Genomic DNA, 22,510 nt, shown 5'->3' on the forward strand with positions numbered 1-22,510 from the left:
GATACAAAGACAAGTCCTCTCCTTGCCCCTGGCCTCTGGGATGACCTTGGCCACACGAATCACTGCATCTCCTCCAGCCTCACTTTTATGAATGGGGACTATGGGACTGCTCTTATAAAGCACCTGAGGTCTACTGCCAAAATGAGAGGAATTCCTAATAATGCACACTTCCAGCTCTTCCAGAGCTGCATTTCAGGACACCCAACTGCAATCCTCCCAGTGAGCACAGCCCAAAGCCAGGCTGCTGCAGAAATGCTCTGTGTTCTCAAATGAAGTGTTTCCCTGCTACTGTGAATGAAGCAATGGTTCTACCACTAGGATTCTGTTTTCCCCAGACTCTTCTCCAACGAGAGAAAAGGATGTGATCACACTGTTTTCAGCCTGACTCTTACCTGCAATAACTCAGGGACACGTCAGACAATTTTGCCAAACCAGACAAAAGGAGAAAGGCCAGAGAGATATTAAGTTTCCCCATGTTTTGTGATAAAGAGGCTGTCCAACAGAAGATGGGCAGACAAGCAGTCCATATGCTGAGAGACAGCTTGCAGTGCAGGCTGAATCAAAACATCAGACACTGGGAAATCCACACAAAAGCAAGCCAGAGAAAAATAAACTTCTTAAGTTTCATGGCTCACAAAATTACTTTTTATTTGTGTATGGGTGGGGAGAGCTCGTTTATTTTAAACAAATATTGCCAGCTCTGAGGCATTTAAGATTTACTTTGCTTCCCTTTAAGCACAGTGAAGGCTTGCTTCTCTTCATCTGAATTATTCCTCAGATATCAAAATATTGTTTGCAATGTACATCCACCAAAGCAAATCAGAGTGGGCCCACTAACACCTAATGAAAGCAATTTCTGATGACAAAATTTGGTTATCCCATTTGGTTACCATCTTACCACAAATATCTTAGTCTTGAAATATACAAGCGTGAAAGAAATGCACATATAAAATGTGTTTAGAAGACATACAGCAAATAAAAATTAAATAACCAGTCAAGACATCAATAAGTGAGAAATTTCAGGGACAGGACATTTACAAACATTGTATTTCTGTCCTCCTACTCTCTTCTTAAAAACCAAAAAGACATGAAGAGTCATGTAACCTTCTTCCCCAAAGTGTTCAGATAAACCCTGCCACTTTCTGTATCACATCTCCTCAGAGTGCATGGATGTATAAGAACACTTCAGACTGAGAAATATTTTTTGGCCTCCCAATATTTACACTAGAATGTTACTACTTCATTGATTTTGTTTGGTTTTAAGGGAGAATTTTATATTCATGAGGTAGGATTTTTTTTGCCAGTTAACTTGATCAGAACACTTTCAATTAGATGCAGCCGGCCTAGAGCGTTGACATTTGGTCAAATGCTCACAACTGAATTTATACTTGAGGCTCATTTGTTCCACCTAAAGCTCCATATTCCACTGTCCAAGCTTTTATTAAAATAAGTGTTGCAAGGCCTTATACTCCTATCAGCACACTTAAAGCCAAAAGGTAAGCAAATTTCCAGAAGACTGCAGTCTCCTAGACTTGGCTGGCTTAATCTACCATTTCTTTTTCAGTATCATTTTCTACCCCAAAAAGTCAGTTGAAAAAAATCAGATTTACACAATATTTCTAGGCTGAAGAACACAGAGCTTCCCAAGGAATACACAAAACCTTATGGCATTACAACTTATGGCTAAGATTGTTTTGGGTAAGGAAACGTGGTTGATGGAGAACAGAGCCCTCCAGTTTGTGACAGGGTGGACACACACCTGAGACAAAGAAAAGAACAGTTTCTTTCACTTACTGCAGCCCCTCGCTCCTGCTAGGGGGGTTCAAGCTTGAGACTGGAGATTCCACCATTATCTGGGCTTTTGGGCACAGAAAACCCTCCTGTCTCCTCTGTGACCTGTTTTCTTCCCATCCCTTGCAGCTAAGGGGGGTAACATCAGGGGCCTGAAATACTCCTTGCCACTGAACAAGTGCCTCATACAGAAAATGCTTACTGTTACCTGGGAATAGAACACAAAATCTTGATCCCTTGAAAACACAGAGCATTTTTAGTATCCTGCAACCCTCTGAGATTCAGGTGCAGCAGCTGAGATGGGACTATGAGTGTCCCACCAGCCCTCTAGAGGGAATGGAGCCACAGCCAAGCCAAGATGTAGTTGTCTGCATTATGCCCTCTGTGGACCCACAGAACATAAAACGTCACAGCCTCAATGTGTCCCACCAGAACACCTATTTACAGGATTTCAGAACTCCTTCAAACACCAAGCTGTGTTTGCTGGGACGTGAGCTGATGTACCTGTTAGGCACAGACAGCCTGCACCAGCTGTGGAACATCTGCAGGCACCAGGGCTGCCACAGTGGCACTGCCACAATCACAGCCCCCAGGGGCAGCTCTCACCTGCTCGTGGGGCATGGCACAGGCCCCACATCACACTCTGGGGCTCTGGATAGGTCTGAGCACTCACATCACTGGCACAGTTGTTTTGCTGTGATGCAAGTGCCACGTAAAAAGCAACAATGTGCACGCAGGCTGGGGGAAATGAGAAGCAATGAAATCTAATTGCAAAGGCAATGAAATGGAGTGATTTGTAGTAATTCTGCAAAGGCAGGTTTTTCTGTTTGCTCTGCTGCCAAACTGCAAACTCGTACCTGCAGGAGGGCTCAGGGTCTCTGAAAGCTCTGGTTGCTCTAAACCTCACAACTGGCTGTAGTTAATTGTTTCCTTCACTCACCCAGCCTCAGCCACCCTCTAAGGCACAAAACAAGCCATTAAACACCCAAACTATTTTGCGACAATGGAGCTTTTGCCCGTGTCAGCTGGGTTGCTAAAACCATGGAATGGAAAAAAGATCCATGGAGTCACTGTGCAGCACTTGGACCCAGCTTTGGTATTTTTACTGGGTTTGCTCTCAGTCTGTGCTCGTATTTCCAGGAGTTGCCATTGGGGTGCCAAATACCTCCTTTGCAAAGTCCCCCAGTCTGGGTTAAACTCTTAGGAATTTTAATCCCCCTACCTAAAGAGACTCAGGAACAAGTTTTTCCAAGTCAAATCATACCCCTCCCCACCTGCCCATTTTATTGCTTCCAAAATCTCAGAATGAGAGTTTTCATTTAGTTTTGACTCTAAATATAATGCTGCTGAAATTTACTTAGATAGTCCCTAGAAGAATAACAACTTTATTTATTAATTTTCCCAGCCCTCCAAAACTCAAGCAGCAGCTTACAGGAATGAAACTATATTAAAGTATGCAAGGCACTCCATTATGTACTGTACACCTATGAACTTAGATCCTAATTACTAAACCATGTTAGAAAAAATAGCTCAAATCAAATAATGAAAACATGAAAGATAAAAAGATGTATTTTTAGAAATATAAGTGGCATTAATGTCAGAGACAAGATGAATACACCAACATGGTGGTGACCAGATTTGCAAGGGGAGCAGCCCATCATCATAAAGAAAAAATTTACATCAAAACCACTAAATAGGAGTTTTAAGCATGTAAGTACTCTCAATTCACATGGATTAATAATGGGCTTGAAGTTGCCTATATTTTTATATTTGTGTAGGATCAAGAGTTACTGCTTAATATCCATTGTTTCTATCCAGCATGTTAAGCTGAATAAATGTACAAAGTATGTGTCAGTATTTTGTGTTATTCTCAAAGAACCTCTCAGAAAACGGTGTTGCCAAGAACACAAGTTACCTACAAAACCCAATAACTCAGGTGCAGTTGTGTCACAAAGTTTACTCCAGAATCTGCTTTCCTCCTCTGATTTTCTCTGACTTTCCATCTCTCCACCTTCTGCCCATCACTGTTTCTCATTTCTATCCCAGAATGGGAGAGGTAACCAGAAGATTAATTTTAAGGATCTAGCTTGTCAAGGAACAAATTACATGTGTGAAACCGTACTATTTCCCACATACATTAATATTAAATTTTTAAAACCTATGAATCAGGGATGGCATCCATACTAAGCATGTTTTAAATCAGGTTGCTATTTTGTTTTAAAAAACAGCCAGGAAGAAACAGCATATTATTCTAACTCATGTTGTGCAAATAAATGGAAAAGGCAATTACAAATAAAAGAGGACTTGGTTAGTGATACATTTATCTGGAACTAGGAAGGGCATTAGGGAACACTGCACATACAGATTTATACTGGGATCCAGACAGAGTGTTTATACAGACCTCATACAAATCAAAAATATCCAACCAAAAGCCTTTCTGTCAGTATTGAAAATTTTAATTCTGTCACTTGCCTTTAGTTTTTATTGCACTGGTGATGACACATGATGTGTCCAAACCACACTCCACAACCACAGTGTTTTAGCTCACACTGCTTCTACCTGTCAAGATCCCCAGTTCAGCCTCACAAGCAGCATTCAGGATGGCATCATTTTCCATAAATCTGCCTTGGTTCCAACCCTGACACCCCTGTCATTACTGCAGGTCACTGCCGGGCTGACATTTGACAAACAAGCAAACTAACACCATCATCCAGCAGCAAACGTTTCAGAAAAAGCAAAAGCTTCTCATTAAAAAATTGTTCCCCTTGCTCCCACATCTGCTAAAGAAAGCTGGCATTTCTTCTGAACATATTGCCACTAAAATCTTTATTATTATGGCCTTCTAGAAAGTTAACAGCTAGAGGCTTGATCCTGCAAGCACAGCTGGGCATACAGTTTGGCAGCATAAACAAAGCCATTGTCTTTGTATGATCAGATCCCATCCAGCACAATAACATGGCAATTATATACACAGGTGAATCCATTCATTTGTGAGGCAGGAGATGGCATAAAGCATCCTCTAAAAGATAAGGAGCAAACATTCACAGCATTTTAATGCTGAAGAGCCCCATCTGACAAATGGGTTTTCTCTAATGTTTTCATCTTTTAACAAGGAGTTCTGTCATTTTACCAGAAGTGCCAATTGAAAAAATTTGTTCACAAAACTGACCCACTACCTTACAAACATTAAAAAGCTCCAAAGCAGAGTCACACAAATAAATGCAAATAAAACAAAATATTATCAGATAAAGCAAACTTACTACTTTGCAGACATTAAAATTCTAACCATGAGCCTTAATAGCTTTATGCTACCTTCTTCTACAAGCTTTGATAGAAATACTGACTGTGACAAGGGAAAATAAAATTTGCACAAGAGGAAGATTTTGAAAAAGAACTTCTGATAAAAAACAGCAGAAGGGGTACCTGCACATATGCAAGTCACCTGATCCAGACACCATATGAAAAGAATTATCTTTTGAGTTTGCTGCACCAATAATATCTTTCAAAAGTCCTGGTATCTGGAGAGGCACTGCAGTAAGGAATGTCATATTTTATTTTTTCTTTTTTTAAGATGAACGTCTGCCTTCTCCCTTAGGCTGTGGTCCTACTTTATGTTTCCACAGGCATGTCAGCACACATGTAAGCAGTTTTACTGAAATCAAGGAAGCTTTATGCAGTCAAACTCATTCTCTGCCTGTGGGACATGGTCTTTAGAGAGCAAACTACTGGGATAAGGTCTCATCTTCCTTCTGCAATTCCATAACACCCAGGACAGCCATGCAGTGGATCTGGGCAGGGCAACTAACACATGAAATTCCCCAGTCCTGTCCTACTGGGGGATAATGAAATACAGCAGCAAGAGTATGTGCTAAGAACACAGGAACCTCAATTCTGCAAACGCTTCCACATGTGATTAATCCTGAATGAACGCTACTTAATTGGATTCCAGATAATAGAGTCTGAAGAATTCCTTACAGAAATACAAATTTACAGTGGCTCAGATGGAAACTATGACATCTGGGCTGAAAACCAACAAGCAACTAATTAGTTCAAGAAAAAGATGACAAAAACACGCCACTACAGTAGGACACAGTGCCTGGCATGAGATGCCTTGTTTAGGTGTATTTCTTGCCAGGATCTGCCTCCCTCAGCTCCTTTTTCCAGGTTCTGGAAGTGGCATTTGGGACAGCAAGGTGGGAACCTTTGCAAACATTCAAAGATAGTCTCAGGCTCGTAGGTGTGCAGTCAGTTCCCTTCACCCAGGGATTGTAAACCCAGTGACAACTGACTCACAGCCCTGGCTCTGTGAGAAATACGAGCTGCACGTAAACTGAAATTCAGTCTGCACAGGGAAAAACACAACACAGCTGGGAAAAAGGATTGGCAGTGTCAGAGAGAGAAAGCTGGAAGCAGCAATACTACAGGAAGCCAATAGTGGACCACAAGTTACATTTGAATAACCAGTGTGCTGCAAAGGTCAAGGCACTCTGCAGCAATCCCATATACAAACACACATCCTGCCAGCATGGGCAGAGCCCCACAGGGTGAAACTGCACCTGGGAGAATGGTCCAGCCTTGGTGCAGGACATGGATGGACAGCCTGGAACATGTCAAATGAACCTAAGAGAAATACACAGATGCTTAGGGCAATGCATACACCAAAAACATTCAGTGGGGCTGGTGGGATTGACTGAGTGTTCAGAGGTAGGAAAGCGAAAAGCAAAACTCAAGAGGAGGAAGGAGACAAATCTCCGTTTGAGGTTCAGTGCTCTTCTTTCTGGCACCACCTTATGCTGCTGTGCCAGGACAGACAACTCATGGCACAAGTGAGTCCAAACCCTGCTCCATGTCCCACCCCACAGTGCCACAGAAAAGGTGAACTCTAAGTGCCCTACATCCAAGCATCTCCCAGAGGATTAGGCAGAAGAGCAGCAGCAGGAGCTGCCTCCTGGTTACCAAACAACGGGTCAGAGCCTGGGGCAACAGTCAGGGATGGAGACCTGGATTCTTGTTTTCTACATGTGGAAGAGATTCCAGATGATGAAGATACACTGTCTTCCAAGAATTAAAAGAAAGGGCTGACAGTAACCCTTTATGGAGGTGTGAATGCTGTAAAGTATAGTTTTGTGAAGCTGAAGAGAAACTAGCAAGAAAGAGCTGCTTGGTTCCAATGACTTTGTATGCAAAACACATCAGCAGATCAAGGAAATAGCAGCAACTCCAGAATTGTTCTTTGCAACTATAGCTTTTGCTCCTCTCTTTGCACTTTCCTGCTTCTCCCACCTGGATTGCATCTCCAGACTGATGCCACATCTCTGTAAGGTCACTCCCTGTGTTATTATTAAGTTTCAATATGTACTTATATTTAGTACATTCAGTAATCCAGTCTGATATGGGATTGATTCCCAGAAATGGTTTGCATTATTGTGCAATTGTATCTTGAGCTCTCCCAGACTTAGAATTTCTTCTGCCTTTGGTGTAGTTTGACTCTGTATTTTAAGTGGCTTCATAGGTAGGTGCCTTCCAAGGCCAAGGAGAACAAAGTTCCTGACTCTAAAGGCTGACACTGTTTCCTAGCTGACATCAGTGACACCACAGTGACATCTGTAAGGTCCCTACAGCCTGGAATTTTTTCCTTCCTCCCTGGCCCTATTTACTCTGCTGCATGTAGGATGTTTTGTTAACTGATGATCTTAAGGAAATTCTTTGGTAAATGATATTCCTTGCCCTGTTTTTCCTCTTTTGTTATATGATGTCTTCTATTCAAGCAGCCAAACCAGAGCTGGCAAACAGCCTCTCTCTAGGTTTTCTACACACTGCTGCAAGGCAAAATAAACAGTTGTTTCCAGTTTGCATTGTCAGGGCTACAGATGTATGCTAATTAACCTTTCAATCTGCCGATGGAAAGCTGAAAGAGATTTAAATGTACTTTTCTAAGGCAGAGACCAAAGTCTGTGGACACCTGTCCTTTCTAATGCTGGGCTCTGCATGGCCCAGAGCAGAGCACATCATGTCCTCCCTTTATGTTGACTCTGAAGGCATTTTCAGATTTCAGCAGAGCTTTACTAAAGGCCAGGAGGCAGAGATCAAATCCTTCTGAAATTCAAGGACATTACGTGTCTTTCTGGAGAAACACTGATGCCAAGGATAATATTTGAGTTGACCTGAGACCACTTGAAGGATGGGGAACTTCAGACAGGAACTCCTTCATAACATGGGAAGTTCATTGTTTTGTTAAGATGCTGCAGTATTGACTCAAATTTCTTACCCTCCTTTTGTTTTCTACAACCAAAAACCCACAAACAAACAAAACCAATCCCCAAAGCCAGGTCTCATACACCCTTCAGGCAAAAGTATTATCAAGCCTCTCATGTCAAACAGTCTGAGCAGAAGAAAGGAAAACGAAATGAATCTGCAGTTTATATCCAATTTCAGTATCAGGTTTAGAACTGGCTGCTACACAAATGAATGAAACAATCTCAGATGTGCAAAGCCAGTACTGCAGAGACCTTCCCAAGAGGAGGAAGCGAGGATCTGTTTCCTTCTTTAAGTTTTAAAAGCTTTACCTCATGATACCGCCTTGTTTGCCAAATATTTCTTGGAATCTCTCAAATAATGGTTCATTCTCACTGCTCCATTGTGCTTCAGCCAAACCACTGGCTGCTGCTGCTGCTGCCTCTGCTGGAGCCCAGCGCCAGCTGATGCCCTGCCCCTGTGCTCCTCCTGTGCTCTCACATCTGCTCCTTTCCAGGGCAGCCTGTGCCCAGGGCAGGTGTGGCTGCACACACACTGACACATCCTGGGAGCCGGGATCTGAGATGGTGGCACAGGGGCAGCCTTGAAAAGTGCCAGGGTGCCTAAAGAAACAGCACGGTGCTGATGTTCAGCTAACTCCTAACCTAATCTCTTCAATCTCCTCCTAATCTCCACAACCTGCTCCTCACAGACTCCTTCCCAGTGTTTGTTGCTGTATTTACCACTCAAACTGCAGCCTCATTCTCCCTTATGCCTCTCAAGTACACAGTGGAAAGGTTTTTACTGCTCAGGCACCACCATTTGGAACAGTTAAAATGCCCAGCCTCTCCCCATTGTTATCCCTTCTCCAGCATTATCAGGAAGTCTTTTCATCTCTCCTCAAATGACAATTGTATATACTTACTGTCAGCAATCACTTGCTTACAAGATTTTTATTACCCTAAATGCAGGAAGACTTGTTAATGTGTTATTATGACAGGAAAATCAGGAAATGAAGAGTTAAGGCTGAAAACTCTTCATTTTGCTGCCTACAAAAAATTCATTCCAGTTGGGAATCCTAAAAGGTTCTTTACCTAATAAAAAAAGAGATCTGTCATTTAATGAGGAGAAACTAATATTTCTCCTATCTTTTTGTAGAAGCAACATACAGATTGACTTGACAGGCTACAGGTTTCACTGGAAGGGGCACTGTTCCATCATCCAAAATACATATCCAATGATTTCCATGAGATCAGTTGATAAAAATTATTCAGTGGCTCCAAAGTAATAAGGAAAAGAATCTAACAAAAAATCTGTAGAGTATGGGTATGAAAAAAGTTTTGCTTATTGCTTCAAAACTTCTGAGACAATTGTTAGCTTCATTTGGACTCAAAATTGTGACACTAGAGGAGAAGATGTATCCATCTATTGTCATCTACACAAAAAGATCAGACTTGCACATTTGGGGCTAATTATTTAAACTAATTAAAGAGGGAAAAAAACAGCAGAGAGATTTAAAGAACTGAATTTTAAAGATGTTTTCCCTTATATCCCTGCTGTGCTAACAACAAACATGGAACATCTTGGCCCCAAAATGATTTGTTTCCCAAACAAGAGCAAAGGTTTTATTGTAAGATACAGTTCAACTTCATGTATAAAAATTATGACATTTTATGCTACAATCCTCAGATGAAATCTTTTTAATTCAGACTTCAAACTGATTGCAGGAGGACAGAAAAAGACCATCAGCTACTTAAGTTCCCTACTTTCCAAACAGTAGGACAATTAATACTTCACTCCTTGTTACTTTTGTTTCAGGAAATGAAGGACTCATTACTCAATGAACTGATTAGGTCACTGAAAATGCATTCACCTGTACTCCAGGACATGACCAGGTATCTGCAAATAAGTTTAAATGCTGTCTAAGCAACATGTGTCAAGGTGGTGCAGAAGAATTAGAAAGTCCAAACAATTCCATAAAGGACTCGTTGCCCTAAATGCGCTCCTCTCCCATGCACCAGAGCAGAACTCATGGAAGTGCTGCCTGAAGAAGCCACAACCTCACCATCAGTTCCCAGGATAAGCCAACCTGTGCATTGATCAGCAAATCTGTCTCATCTCAGAAAGGAACAAACAGAGACCTGCCAGGAAAAATTGCTTGCACATCTCCAAGGACTGATGTATGGTGAGGTACATAATTAAAGAGGGAGAGAGACTGAAGAAGCTCTGAGCTGGTAAAGGAGAAGTCACAGGGGACACGTATTTAGTAACATGGCAAAAGTGAGATCATAAACCAGAGCAACCAAAAGGGGGAAAGGAGAAAAGCACATGGTGCAGGACTGGATGGGTCCCAAGTGGCCAAGGAGAAAAGCTCAAAAGACTGCAGACCAAGTTTTGGCAGAAAAACACAGAGAAAGATCTGTTGTCTATTTTGATGGACCCTTTGAAGTTTTCTGGATCTAATCTGATTTTTGTCTGTCATTCTTTGCCAAAAAAGATAAACCCTGCCAGGGAAAAACCCACCTTCCCTTATTCTTGTATTAATACAAAAACAAATGGTCTGTTTTAAACATCAAACACTTAAAACACAGAACCTTTCTTCTATTATGTGTTGGAGAGTTCAATATTTGCAAGCTGTCATACTGGCCATTATAACAGACCAAAGTTGTTTCTGTACCTTGTACTTTATAAAATGATGTCAGAATATAAGCCTTGGTCCTATTTCTACAACTGCACCAAAATCAACCCTCTGGCTCCATCCACATTTCACTGAACTGGATGACAGAGGCTTATTTACTAAAATTTCTGCATAGGGGTGTCCAAAATATATTTTTGAAAATTTTTTTTGCTGATACTGAAAGTCTTCTGTTACTCTGTAGTAGCCATTTCTTTTAACAGTGTCTAACATTATATTACATTATGATACCACAGTGTTATGAGCCTTTCTAGGCTGTCATCTAACACAGTCTTTAGGCAGAAGCTTACCTTTAAACCTTTTCCTTGAATCATTTCAGTTCATACTTTGAGGTGCCTTACTTTCATGCCTTGTTGGAGGGGGGACACAGTCAACAATACTGAAAACACTGAGCTGAAAACTCCCATGTAATCACTACATTATGATGGCTCAGCCTGCCACTGACACTAGTTCCCATTAAAATGACAGCATTTACTATGCATTACTCTAAGCAATATACTGAACATTTCACATCCATTTGCAACTAATACATTGAAGTGCCCCAAATCCCATCCTGCCATTGCTACTGGCAGATGTTTTTTCACAGTGGCATTCATAAGAGTGGCATTCATTCATTGTTAGCTAAGTAGCAAATCTGGAGTTAGAGTACATGTTAATTCAGAGTAGCAATAAAGGAACTGGACAAGACAAACAGGAGTCCAGCGAATGGGAACTTCACCCCGACAAGATGGCAAATACACCTTCATAATGGTGTGACACCAACATTTTAAAGGCTGTGTTCTCCTCCCAGCACAATATCCTAAACAGCTTTAAACATCCCTTATTTATATTAAAATCCATTTTATTTACATTAAAATACATTGTCTTACCTGCTTGGGTCTCTTATATCATCCCAAATAAACTTTGCCATCCCTACACAAACTCCTGCTTCTTATCCAAATACAGTTCTTGTCTCCCCAGCTGCACAATCCTAGCCTTCTGTTCAATAATGGCACCAGCCATTTATTTGGGCATGTTCTTATTTTATTGAGGTCATTCCAGACTTTTTCTCTGCTCTCTACAGTTGCATTAACAGCTTCCTTCCTATTTTTAAATCAGTAGCTAATTTCAGCAACTAAGTGCCTATTGTTTCTTCAGGGTCACTCATAAAACAAACACCATTATTGATCTTTCTGAATCTACCACTAGTTTTCCCTTTTATCTCATCTGAGTGACTATTCAAGGGGCAAATTCTCAATAAACCAGGACATTTATCCTAGATAAACTAGGGTATCTGAAGGAAGAGGTTTTTCTGTATATGTGTGCTAATACAGCTCCTATCACAGCAGCATCAAAGAAACTCATAAACCCTTAGGGATTTTGTCTCCACAACACCTTTTTAAGGGGACAAGAGTTGTTAACTGTCTTTTACAAACAAGGAAGTAAGATACAGGGAGATTTAGTGCTTCAAAGGCAAAGGCCACTCATCAAATGTACAACAAATTAAATTCTTATTTTCTACATTTTAACCACAATGGTATCTTCCCTCTATTTTTGCATGCTCTCTGGATACACAATTGCTTACTTGTTGGATTGACGACCTGGCCAGTTTATATTTATCCTGCATTTCTGATGAGCATCTGAAGACAACAGACATCACAGACAAACATAAAAACCACATTAACCAAACTGTATTTCCTTTACCATTATTATTGAACTTCAATACAATTCTAAACCGATTTGTTGTCTTTCAGTGAAGCTAAAGGAAATTTTGGCTTGGCACAAGAAAATGTGATTCCAAAAAGCAAAGCAGCCCTTCCAGGTAATAAGACCTAAGTGATCTCTTTCAGCCATCAGGTATCTGGCCATTATTCTTTTGGCCAAGTGTGGCAAATCCAGTCCTTCTCAAATGAATTCTAGACCAACCTACAAAGAAATGTTAAATGCAGCTCGACTGCTGGAGCACTCCATCAGTTATAAGACACAATTTTCCAATGGCTCCCTGGCATTTCATCACTATTTTGCCACTTTCTGCATCTCTTTTCTCTCTTTACTCATAGGCATGGTTTGTCAGGCTTGTTTTTACTGATCACTGGATCAACAGAGCTCCAAAGAGAGGGGTGGGAATTGAGGCAGGGATTGAGAGGGCTGCCTGTGCTGGGTTTGTCTGCAGTGCTGAGCCCACAGGGAGAGACAGGAGTCACTGAGCTGGGGCAGGTCTGCATTCTGCTGCTGGAGCCTCTGGGATCCAAGGAACCTCCTCTGCACAACACCACCCATGTGCACAGAAATACATGGCTGACTCTGAGCCAGGCCAGTTATGTCTGTGTTTCATTAAAGGGCAGGCAGATCACTTCTGTCCTGCTCCAACACTTCACAGGTTTATTAAACACAGTTTAAGAAGTTTGTCCCTAGACAGGAAATTCATGCCAAAGGTCTCACTGGTGCCAAACACCACTTGGTAGGGGCAATAACACTGCCATTTAAATGTATTGTTACTCATATTACTGAAGCTACTATATTAGCATGAAATATAGAAGTTTTTATGAGAATACAAAGATCAAACATGCTAATTGCATAATGAAGAGAGAAGTAGCTAGCAACCACTCAAGGATCTGGAAGCAAGTGAATCCCCTGGATAAAAGGCATTCAGTTAATCAGAAGTTGCATTCTCAACTCAAATATTTATTTGCTTCCTATTTGTATGCCATAAGGTTTTCTGAGAAGCAAAATAAAGACGAATGTTCTCACTAGGTTTTGCCTTCATGGAAGAAAGTGTGCATCAGGCAAAACTTGGCAACCAAGATGATGAAAAGTCCTAGCAAGGATGGCATGAACTGTAATTTTAACAAGGTTCAGGCAGATATCAGCCTGCGTACCATGAAGTTGTATATTATGGCATCACAAGCCACAGGAGCACATTCTGTGCACACTCTGCTGAACTAACACCCAGCACTAATGCTCCCCTCTCCTGACAGCTCTCTTCCTACCTGGTGGTAGACTCTGGGCTCTCTGCAGGTTCTGCCTCTACTTGCTAAGTCATGTTATAACTAGAGACTGCTTTGTCTTCACTTGAACTTTACATCCTGTTACTCTGCACAAAGGAAGTGAGTTATGTGAACAGCACACCTATTTTTTCCTAGTCAAGATCTACTTTGTTGGATATTATTGCCATTCAGGTGCCTATTCAGTGAGCCAGTCAAAAGCTATGATCAGCTGCATAGCATATAATGATTTTTTGAAAGGAAAGAAAATGCCATTAAAACAAAAGGCCCTGTTCTGCTTCTGAGTAAACAAATGGGAGTTTTACAAAGGCTCAAAAAGGAAAGGGATTAACATGCTTCAACGTGGTAATGGTCTCAACTGTTCACATTAAAATTTTCACAGTAAATTAAACCATGACAGAGGTAGGAAAGAAGTCAATTTTCAGTGGCTCATGCTGTTCTGCTGACATAAATTGCCATTTTTTAGGTAGTATATCCACCAACCTGTATAATGATAGAATTACAAAACCACAACCCGTTGTTGATTATGTTCGGCCTTTTGCATGCTAATTTTAGCCTGCTCTGCCAAAATAATTGCATGCACCACCTCATTACCAGGCTTCTGGATATTTAGAACCCTGTCGCTATTCTTTTTTTACCGACCTTTGCTTAAGCCTGCTGTGTTGGCCTTCCCTCCTTGTACAGTGTCTGCTGCTCAACACCACTTCTGCTTCCCACTTCTGCCCAGGACACCTTCCCAACACTTACACCCATCCTTTTCCAGGGCTGTCTTGCCAAAGCTAATGCTAAATGTCAGTCCATCTCTACCCTGCTCATCCATGTTTCCCTGCAGGTTGCACACAACTCTTCACTATCTTCATGCTCTTTACAGTCCATAAAGAACAACAACTTTCCTTGACTAGGAAATGGCATGAAGCTCTCCCCAGTCATCCCAGCAAGGCCGGGGAAGACAAGTAAACACAGACTCACTGGTTGATGCCGGCCAAGAGTTCCCACAACACGTGTTACTTAGTGAGTTTACACAACAGTGACCAAAGAGGAGGGAAAGGACAGGCCATGTAAGTGTGCCAGCACCAGACCCCCCACGGAAAGCTCTGCCCTTCGTTATTGTAGCAGCACCAGAAATGGATGTTCAAGTACAATCAGCGCTTATCTGACCGTCAAATGACCACGGTGCCTTTGCATCTCAGTTGCATCACGGCAGTGTAAAACAAAAAATGACAAAGGCCTATGAAAGAAAGTCAACCCAGTAAAGGGCAAGGTGCGGCGGGAGGTGTGGCAGACCCCAAAAGCCTGGGTGCAGTGGGGCGGCTGCTACAGAGCCGGACCCGATCCGCCCGCCCAAAGCTCCCCGGGCCGGGCCGATCCCGCAGCCCCGGGACACGCACAGCCTGGCCCCGGGCCTCGCCCCCTGCAGAGCTGTCCCTGCCCCGGGCCGTGTCCCTTCCCGCAGCTGCCCGGGCCCGGCCCGCAGCGCTGTCCCGGCCGGTGCTGGGCCCCGGGGCCGCGGGGCGGCGGCCGCCCTGCCCTGCCCGGGCCGCGGGGGGCGGCGGGGGCCCCTCTGTGTCCCGGGGGAGCCGCGGGCCGGGGCGAGGGAGGGCGCATAATAAACAGCATCGTTTTCATGCAGGCAGGGCTGCCGGCTCCCCAAGCCTCCTCCCCGCGATAACAACCCAGGTACAGCCCGCGCTCGCCCCCCTCCCTCCCCCTTCCTCCTCCTCCTCCTCCTCCACCTCCTCCTCCTCCTCCTCCCGGGGGGCCGGGGAGAAATCTACAGATCAAAGAAAAGATGCACAATAATAGCGGGGTGGGCTCGCACCGCGGCCCCCCGTCCGGCGGGGCCGGAGCCGGGGCCTCCGGCGGCTCCTGGCCGCGGCCCGGCCGCTGCCCGCCCGGCCGCGGGGCGATGGGGGCGGCGGCGCGGGGCCGGGCGCCCCCGCCGCGGTACTCACCCGGGCCGGCCAGTGCGGGTACCCCTTCATTTTGGCGAACACCAGGTCTCCAGCCTTGTATTCTCGGGGCCGCGGACGAGCCATCGGGAGCCGCCGCGGGAGCCGCCGTGTGTCCCCCCGCCCTCCCGCTCGCCGCCCCGGGGGCAGCCGGGCGAGCCCCCGCGGGGTGCGATGCGCCCGGGCACGGGGCGCAGCCGGGAGCGGGGCCGGGCCCGCGGGCGATCCCCGATCTCTCCGGCGGCGGCGGCGGCGGCGGCAGGAGGAGATGGGCTGTGTGTGTGTGTGAGTGTGAGTGTGTGTGCGTGTGTCTGTGTGTGTGAGTGTGTACGCGGGGGAGGGGGAGGCCTTGGACACAACCCCAGCAGCCCCCGGTACCAGGGAGCGGGCTGGCCGGGCGGGGGCGGCCGGGGAGCCCTCGCCCCGCGGCGGCGGCGGGCGCGGCGCTGCCCGCGGCCCCCCCGTGCGCGCTGGGCTACGCCGCCCGCGCCGCCCGCTCCATCCCCGCCGCAGCCGCCGCGGCCCCGGGAATATGGAGCCGTCTCCGACGAATTACTCCTCGGGCAGCGACCGAAAACAGGATCTTCTTATCCCCCCCCACCCCGCCCGCGCCTCCCCCCGCGCTTTCCCTTCCTGTTATTTTCTAGGTACACAGATCGGTTTCTATGAAAATAGGAGAGCAGAGAGCGCTCCAGTCCCGCCCGGCCCTCCCTTCCCCGCTGAAGCATGACACGGTTCTTTATGCGCGCCCGACATGGAGGCAGGGCGGCGAGGAGAAGCCGGCCGGGGCTGGCGGCAGCGCTCCCGCTCCCCCGGCCAAAGGCGCCCGGCCCTTGGGCCTGGCACTGCCCTGGCCCCGCTGTCACGGAGGCCCAGGCCCAGCACGGACCGGCCCCTCCGGGTACCTGCACACCCATCCTGAGCCCTCCCCATGCCAAGCAGCCTGAGCACACCCTAGGCAACGGCCTGGCTCCTCAGCACAAGGTTGTCCCAATTTCTGTACTCAGCCTCTCCTCCACCTGCCTTCTCGGCTTGAAACTAAAACCCACATCCACCAAGCCATGGACCTTGGAGCTGCACAATGGTGATGTCCCCTCACAGGGTGTTTTGGATCTCTGCTTGCCAGGTGATGCTGGTTTTTCCCCGTGGAAGGGAAGCCCTGGTAACTCACAAATCCCAGATATTGCTGCTTTTACCATAATGTTATCAGTTCAGCTGTAATGTTCAAACATCAATTATTATTGACATTTATTATACTCAAGTACCTTATCTACTAACACTAGATAGGCACCTGCCAGGTGGGTCATGAGCAGCAAAGTTTAGGAAAGGTTTTTCTGCAGGTCTGGCTGAAACTGTAGCAATAGGTTCCCCAACCACTCCCACATTTAAGATGGCAACTGTCCTCTTCGGGTTTAGGGAGACAGCTCTGGCTGATACTTCCCCACTCCCAAGGAAAGAACCTGGCCACAGGCAGCTCCTGCTGATGAAGAAGGAAATAGATGGCTGAAAACTGTAGGGTCACATTTTGGGGAGGGAGTAGATGGACCACAGAGAGCACTTCCAGTCTGCAATGGCTGGTAATGGCAGAAAAATAAAATAAATAAATGCTTCTTCTAGCACCTGTTCCTGGGCTGGCACAGGACCAAGAAAGCTTGTTTTTTATGGTAGCCCCAGATGTGGCTCTGGAGCCCAAATGCTGCTGCTGCTAGTTTGTAAGTCAAGAAAGTTTTCACTCTGGGTCATAAAAAAAGATAAGCACTTCACTGCTGGTGGAAGCACTGCTGTAAAATCATTAGCTCAGGTATCAGTAGCAGACTAATAATGGAAAAAGAATTCCAAAAAGCTGGATAAACATTTAGATAATTATCCTGCACTGTGCTCAGTGCTGTTACCTGTTCTGAAGCACTGATCAGTGACAGGGTGGCCAACGCAGCCACCTGCAATATATACATCTGGCCAAACAGCTCACTTTCACTTTCACACGAAATAGGATTTTGTATCCTCTTAAATTTATACCTGATTCCCTTCAGAAAAAATGTAATATAAAATCTCTGACTACAGGAGCTGGGACTCTGATCTTACTCTCTCCAGAATAATCCTATGTGCTGTCTTACACACACAGGATTACCTCCCCAAACCAGCCTTCAGCCTTCCCTCCAGAATACTTGCTAGAGAGGTGGAGCTGCCTTTTTTTTTTGCTTTGTTTTAATGCATTGTTTGCTTTTCATCTCAGATATGAATAGCTCTTTCTAGTAACTTATTTAGTGACCTTAAATCAGAAAGGAGCAGGATGTGTGCCAGTTGGTTGCAAAACGAAACTCTATGCTTCATGTACACACCCAAACAACAATGTATTGCTAATGTCAAAATAGCAACATTTGAAGTGACTAGATACAGAACTGAAACATCTCATGGCAATGTGCACTTTTGTATTTCCTTTTGTCCCAACATTGGTGTCTGCAGAGAATGCAGTGAAGGGTTTCCAGTCTGCAGGGAAGATAATCATATACTAGAGCTCCAAAGAAAACTCATCCCGTGGACACGCAAGGATGCAGCTCTCTTTTCCTTGTGAATAGACTGCAAAGGATAAATGAGTTGCTAAGGTAAGAACTCTGTTCAGGTTTGGCCAGCTGAAAACTCTTAAAACACTCTGCAGATAGTTCCTCCATCAAGCTATGGTTAAGATGCTGGGAAAAGGTGGAGAAGAAAAAAAGCAAATTTCCTTGCTGACAAATGAAAAATCAAATCAAATGTTCCACACATTAAGAGGAAAGTAAAGTACACTGGCACAACACACAAAGGAGTTTGGTAGTGTGCATAGACCCCTCAGCCACTCCTCACAGCATCCAAAGCCTGAGATCTCCTGCTAGCTCACCTGTATCCTGTTCCTTTCTCTTCCCTTACAAAGGGGAGTTCATCTACTCCTTCCACACAGAAGTGGAAAAGAGGAGTCATGAGAGTTTCTTCCTAACACTTCAAGAGCAGTTTCAGATCATAACAGGGAGTGGAGGGGTGCAGCAGTTTGCTGACAGATGCACTGCATGTACATGGGCCAGGTCCTAAGTCTACAGAAGCCAAGAGCTGGGTCTGCTTTGGGCACAAAGATCAGCAGGTCACAAAGGCAGCAGCAGCTGTGTCCTTACACAGCAAGGGAGACCTCAGCAGGGATGGGTGTCTCCTTCTCCCTAAACTGCCCAGCATGATCTACCAAGTCCTCTCTCCCTTCCCCCCTGCCAGCCAGGTGCTCTATTCCCCGAGCAGGGCAGAGTACACGAGTATGAGCAGGGGAGATGGTGATGAGGGTGATGAGAGGCCCAGCAGGACACAAGGGAGGTGGCAGGGCCAGCAGCGTGGTCAGCAGTGAAACCCTGAGTCACCCAGGACAGATGGAGTCTGAGATAACTGCTCTGAAGTCATCACCACACTACTGAATTTTGCTTTCCCCATAATTCCCAGAAAACAGTGTTCTTCAGCTATTGAGAAGCTTTCAGCTAGTTCTGATAATTTTTCCCCAATTCACATGAGGAAAAGAATAACTACACACTCCTGGTTGAAAACTTTCATAGTAAAAGGATTTCATTGATTTGAAAGTGTAGATCAATCTTTAAGAAGAGAGCATGTGGACAAAAAAGACCTAATTTCAAAAAAGCCTTGCAAAGTCCTGAATAAATTTTTAAACATACCTAAGTTATGCATTAAATACTCCATGACCATGGTTTTGCACACACCTGTTTGCATGCAGACAGTCTGGAATGTGAATCCTGTTCATGCTGGTTTCTTGCACTTGCCATTTCTTGAGAAGCTGCCTATATTGTGTCTGTTGAAGCCACGTGGATTATTACATTTGCCTCTTACATTCTGTCCCTGGCCACCTTACAATTTTTGCTTTCCCTGCTGAAATCTCTTCTGAGATCAGACTGAAAGTGCTCTGCAGCATGGCTACCTGTACAATCAACTTTACTGTTAGACAATGAAAAATAAAGAGTTTTATTTTTACTTACCTACCTGTGGTTGATATAATTTTCTTTCCTTCTGCATTTCCTTTTCCTGTGTGTAAAAATGTGTCAGTAATGATTAACATGATTAGTATTTTGCCTATGACCACAGTAAAGTAGTGCTTCTCTGTTAAATATTTTAATAGGAAACTGTTCTGAGTCACAACTGAGCCATTCCCCTGTGCAAGACATGTCTGAGAGCTCTGTCTGAAATCACAGAGCTACTTCATGTGAGGCAGAAAGAGGCCATGATGGTTTATGTCCATCCCAACATGCATGAAAGGCACTTACCATGCCCATTAGGATATTCTTAATTACTGGAGATAAGAAGCTCACCAGGGGATCTCAAGCTTTCTCTTTAATAAGCTTAGAAGGGAGAAGGGCATGTATCATAGCTGGAGCAAGTTATCTATACCCAGTTTCATGAATCTTCTTATGTTATACACTCCTAATCATATTAAATTAGACAATCTTTAAGGTGATTGCTTTACATGTTGCAGAGGTGTGAACACATATCCTAGAGGCAGAAGAGATAGAAGTACTTCAGTTAAAATTAACTTTCTCTCTGACTGGGAGCTTTCCACTTGAAGATGGAAAGGTTTGCATGGGATGGAAATGTTATTAGCAAGTATGCATTGCTGCCATTCCTTGTTCTCTACAGGCATTTCAGCTAAAGCTACAGCAGGCAAAAGATGCCTACAGTCAGTGCTGCTTTACATGTTCCAACTCAAACCTCTGTTTCTAGTTTCTAGCATATCTTTCATAATTTAACCATTAGAACTGAAATTTTCAATGCATCTAAACTCTTCTGACAATGACAGTAAAAGAAATAATTGTAAAATTATCAATTTCCCAGGTATCATATAAACATAGCTGAGTCTTAAGTGTCTGAAAAGCATTTGTACACACTCAACAAGGATTAATAAACAAGCCTCATGTTCTGTCTGGACTAAACATGCTCTAGGCTAAAGTGAATGTGATTCAGCTCATGCTGGAGATGACTGTGGAAGCAAAGCTCATGAGAGGAAAAAATGGCTCCCCTTGAGAGAACTGGGGAAAGCTGGAAGGGAAGCAGGAACTAAAGCCTGGAAAGGATGTGAGAAAAGCAGAAAGGGATTAAGAAAGAGAGGTAAAAGCAGACGTGTATAAGAACACAAAGATTTCAGTGTATCTTAGTATAAATCAAGAAAACCCGCACATTATCTAACAAAATTCTGTAGCCCAGTACATCTCATTCTCTGCTGGCAAGTTCTCCATACAAAGACTAATGATCTGTCACTGTGCTGTCAGTTTGCTCATCAGCTTATGTGGAAATCCACACTCAATTCAAAGGTATTGGACTTTATGACTTACCAGTCTCTTCAGTGGTAACCAGCCTGAGATTTTCTGTGGAGAAAAAAATAAACAAATCAGAAGCAAGTTTTTAAAGATTGTATCACAAACCTTTCCAGCAACCTGAGTATTTCACAACATTAACTACCTGAATTTGCAACTTCACTGCTTGAATTTTCTCTTGTGGCATGTGAAATGTTTTAGCAGCCATTTATTGAGAAACACTCATAAAAATCTAGTACTTCCAAAAGCATTATGCATGCTATGGAGATTATCTTGATGGACAGAAGTTGCACAATTTACTTTGCTGTTCCCATAATTTTATGTGTTTGCTATAGGTATTATTCATTGCAATGAAACTAGTGACTCTCATTTCCATTTGATTGCTAATCTATAAAATGCTTCTTCAAATGACCAGGTGAGACACTTCACCTTTAAAGCTATAAAGACATAATACCTAAGAAAGAAAACCTGCAACAGATATTTCTCCTCTGGACAAATATTTCAGATGTGCTGTCTAAAGTCTAAGAGATTTATTGGGTGAGAAGTATGTTGAGAGTTGACAAGAACAATAAATTTAGTGCCAGATTCGTGACACTTACCCCATCGTAGTTTCCCCTCATAAATACTGGAGAAAAGGATTTCTATCACATGCCCTCTGGTACATTCATCAAAATGCCTTTTGAAATGTGAATTAATGAATAATTACATCCCAACACAGACAACAGAACATATTTATTTAAGGAGATTTGTAACTTCACTTTTGTATCACCTGAATGACAGTGTCAGAAGCCAGGAAACAAAAAGAAATAATGCAGCTAGCACGCAATTTCTGGAGATTGCTGCTGCTTTGCACCACAAAACCCCTCTCAAGAGCAGCAGGGTTTGATGATGGGATGTACGTATTGCTCAAAAGTTCACTCTTCCAGAACCCAAGCCCTGAATATCATCTGTTGTGCTGCAGTCTAATACATGTGCGTTATCACAGGGAAAAAATAAAAAAAAAAAATCTGTGTCGGGAGTTTCTTCCTGGATAGATTGGCATCAGCAAGAGTTTAATAGAAGGTAAACTAAATGACACAAGACTATCATCCCAACTGTGTTGAAATCAGCAGAAAAACTCTCAGCATGTCCCCTCTGAAACTCTCTTCAGATCATTCTCTCTATTCCATGGGCAACATCCCCAAACTTTCAGTGACTCAAATCACTACATTGGGTCTTATGCCCATCCCCCTCCATGTCTTTCACCTAGGCCAGATCCAAATCTCACTGTCTTCCTTTTTCCATGAGCATTTTTCATCTCTGTGTAGGCACTTTTCTCCAGATATGACCTCTGTAGACCTTTCTTGGCCTTTCCCATCCACATGCCCTCTTTCTCCAGTTCATGTGAAGCAGTGCCTTGAGGATGTGGCCATGCTTTATAAACACTTTGCTTTGCTCAAGAGTCACTTGGAAATATCCTCTCCCTGTCATGCCTGTGTTTTACACCTTGGCTCCACAGGACTGAGCATCCTGCTGTTTCTTTGTTGT

The 22,510-nt window shown here is 44.0% G+C and overlaps 1 protein-coding gene across 1 annotated transcript in view; it reads right to left on the reverse strand.

Moving 5' to 3' along the window:
• Nucleotides 1-15,804, reverse strand: part of HDGFL3 (HDGF like 3) — a 37,183-nt gene extending 21,379 nt beyond the window's left edge. Inside the window, exon 1 of the mRNA XM_063169802.1 lies at nt 15,657-15,804. Coding sequence (XP_063025872.1) covers nt 15,657-15,740 — 84 coding nt within the window. The 5' untranslated portion in view covers nt 15,741-15,804. The remainder of the gene's footprint in view (nt 1-15,656) is intronic.
• Between the last annotated feature and the right edge of the window lie 6,706 nt (nt 15,805-22,510).

This window comes from Melospiza melodia, chromosome 15 (genome assembly GCF_035770615.1).
Source record: "Melospiza melodia melodia isolate bMelMel2 chromosome 15, bMelMel2.pri, whole genome shotgun sequence".
NCBI lineage: Eukaryota > Metazoa > Chordata > Aves > Passeriformes > Passerellidae > Melospiza > Melospiza melodia.